General features: G+C 33.9%; 1 protein-coding gene across 1 annotated transcript; it reads right to left on the reverse strand.

The window, feature by feature from the left end:
• Window positions 1–349: 349 nt before the first annotated feature.
• Window positions 350–2,441, reverse strand: LOC120126739 (U-box domain-containing protein 30-like). Its single transcript, XM_039144841.1, has 3 exons — window positions 2,417–2,441; window positions 1,989–1,992; window positions 350–1,928 (listed from the first exon to the last, which is right to left on the reverse strand). Exon 3 carries the CDS (start codon window positions 1,907–1,909, stop codon window positions 560–562), a length of 1,350 nt encoding a protein of 449 aa, XP_039000772.1. The 5' UTR covers window positions 1,910–1,928; window positions 1,989–1,992; window positions 2,417–2,441; the 3' UTR covers window positions 350–559.
• Between the last annotated feature and the right edge of the window lie 580 nt (window positions 2,442–3,021).

Consider the following 3,021-nt stretch of genomic DNA (forward strand, 5'->3'; position numbering starts at 1 on the left):
ATACTAAAAAAACATTCAAAGAGATACTACATTATAATTAAAAGAAATGATTTCTTTCCATGTACACATTGAATAGACACTTGATATCCAGAGGAACTGCAATCTCTCTACAACTGTGTGGTGCTAACAAATGCAAAAGTTCCACCAAAACCCAGATAAGGAAAAAAGGGTCAAGGCCCCTACCATACGAACAACTTGGGAGAAATAAGGGCCCCCCAACACCAAGGAGCAAAGCAATTCTTTGTCTATTACAATTGTGATTGCAAGCTCCAAAGTCTTACACAAATAGTACAATTCTATCCAACAACATACCCCACCAACAATAATCCATTCCGCATGAAACAATTTGTTCACGTCATTTATCCTTTTGGGGTTTTATTTCAAGGCATTGGAAAAGAGAACTTGATATGATTCCATTGCAGCATGAAATGTGTGTTTTTTTCCTTATCCACATGAGTGTTCTTTTATGTAAAGTTGAATCAAATTGCTGGAATTGAAGTGCTTAAATATGTTCAGGAGAGCTAATTCATACCTTAAATATGGCAGACCCTTTAACTTGTCATTGGATTGTCCTTGTGAGCTTGCACTTTGAGATAAAGATGGTGTCTGTATAATTTAGGCTACATAACTTCAAGAGCTCCGAAGACTTTTGCTTCAAGACGGGATTGCAACCGCTCTGAATCACGAGAAGCAACTTCGCTGCTAAACCGGCTTCTACCGCAACTGAGGAGCATTCCTCGGGGGCAAGTTTGCATACAGACCACAGAATTGACAATGCATATTCAGTACAGTTTTCTGAAACTCTCATCAAAAGCTTCACCATATTCGGAATTGTGTTTCTACAATCCTTCAATGCTGCTTTGCCTTCCGGAAGAGATGATAACGTGTCCAATATGAAAAGGGCTAATTCCAAGCAATCAGGCTCTAAAGCGGGCAACAATTCAACCAATTGAGGAACGGCTCCAATACTCACTGTCAAACTCATGACTTGTTTATGTAAACATATAGATCTAAGCAAGCTAAGTCCAGACAAGATTCCATTGGAGTGCCTCTTATCCTTCACTAATCGCATTAGACCGACCAATAACCGATGGCTGGAGATGCTCTCAGAGCGAAATTCTTTCTCCTCCATTAGTTTCTCTATCAATCGCGTACAATTGATCTTTGTCTCCACTGACCCTTCATTAAGCATATCTACCATCAATGAAATCCTTGTTGGCTGCATCAAATAGGTTTTGGACTCTGAATCAAGCTCCAAATTGACAAGGATGGCAATTGCTTCAGAACCAACGGCATGGGACGTAAATGGACCTAACAAGGATGAAATTAGAGAAACTCCACCTTCATCAACCACTGTCTTCATTGCAGTAGCATGCACTGCCACAACTTGCCTCAGCTCCTTCAAGGCTTGAATCCTGGCTTGACCCTTGGCCTTCTTCAATGTCTGAATAAGCTCACTTACCCTCCCTTGTACATCTTCGGATTTCTTCTTCATGAGCGAATACTTCTGCGAAAACCAAGTGTAAATCAAATGGTAAAGGGTTCTATTTGGAGTAATAGAATCATCCCAAAGTTCCTGCATTGTAGTGGGGCAAGTATAGTGCCCCAAATTGAACCATTTGAGAATGTTGGACCTCTCATAAGTTTGGCCAGTGCAAAGAGTAATAGGGTCTTGCATTGGCTCAAGAGAGATTGGACAAATAAACACAGAAGGAATCTCAGGTAAATCAAGCTCTTCAGTCATTTTCTTCAGATCCAATTTCTCACCAACATCAGCACCAATGATTCCACCACCAAAACCACCCAAAACCCCATCTTTAACAGCAGTATCCAGATCTAGGACTTGCCCATCACCACTACCATCAAATCCAGCAACAACAACCCCATCCCTCTTTGAGGGTTGAAACATAGGAATCTTTGAAACCAGCCTAGCCAAAAAAATGCAACACAGATTCTCAAGGACCCAAAAAAAAAGATTTTTTTAAAACCCCTCCACCACTACCCCAAACAAGCTCTAAATTCGCTTAACTGACAAGCACCATTCAACCCACATCACAAAAAAAGAGTGGAACTTGGTGTCTTTCCACTCAATTCTTCTCTCATTGACAAATCATAAAGCAAGAAAAAAATCCTTTATTTCTCCCCCCTACAAGCTCACACATATGCATCACACTACCATGCTCCTTTCCCTTTGCTTTATTTTGATCTCTTTTCTATGGTCAAACGTTCCTCATTTTACAATCATCATAATGACAATAATATCACTAATAAACACACAATCAAGGTCCCATCTTTCACTTTTGTACAAGCTTCAGTAAAGATAAAAACTGTTTGCTGGGTATCAATCAACAAACCCCCAAAACAAGTAAGGCAGAGAAAAGAAAAATAGACGTTTGGTTTACAGAATATAATATTATCTTTTAAAATAATATTAATGAAATGTAATATTAGTATGAAAATATTGTATTATCTTATTTAGTTTGTTTAGTAGTACTGTAAGATTACATTATTTAGTTGGAGGAATATAAGATTAGTTAGATGCATATTTTACTAAATTATCATTGTGATATATTTTTTAAAGTTAAACTTTAATATTAATTTATAAATATTTGTATGAAAATTCATAAAAATATTTTAATCGTTATAATAACTAACTTTTGAAGAAAAATTACATTTAATATATAATTAATATAATTAGTATATTAAATTTATATTTTTAAATAATATTTATAAGTATCATATTTATTTATATAAAATATAATATAATATAAAAAATAATATTATGGTAGTAAAATATTATTTTAAATAATTACATTTTACAATAATATTATTTTGTAACTTATAAAATTATAAATAGTAAAATATTAAATATTAAATATTAAAATTATCAAATATTTAAATTTTTAAAATTGTTAATATTTTAGTAAATCAAACTCTTTGTATATTATTATTATTTTTATAATTTTGAGTAAAATATAAAAAATAAAATTTAAAAAAAAATATTATAAAAATAATTCATTA

This window comes from Hibiscus syriacus, unplaced genomic scaffold, assembly GCF_006381635.1.
Source record: "Hibiscus syriacus cultivar Baekdansim isolate YM2019G1 unplaced genomic scaffold, ASM638163v2 tig00110461_pilon, whole genome shotgun sequence".
In the NCBI taxonomy this organism is placed as follows: domain Eukaryota; kingdom Viridiplantae; phylum Streptophyta; class Magnoliopsida; order Malvales; family Malvaceae; genus Hibiscus; species Hibiscus syriacus.

Coding starts and splice junctions, on each gene's coding strand:
- LOC120126739 (XM_039144841.1), bottom strand. CDS start 1,909: ATGTTTCAACCCTCAAAGAGGGATGGGGTTGTTGTTGCTGGATTTGAT.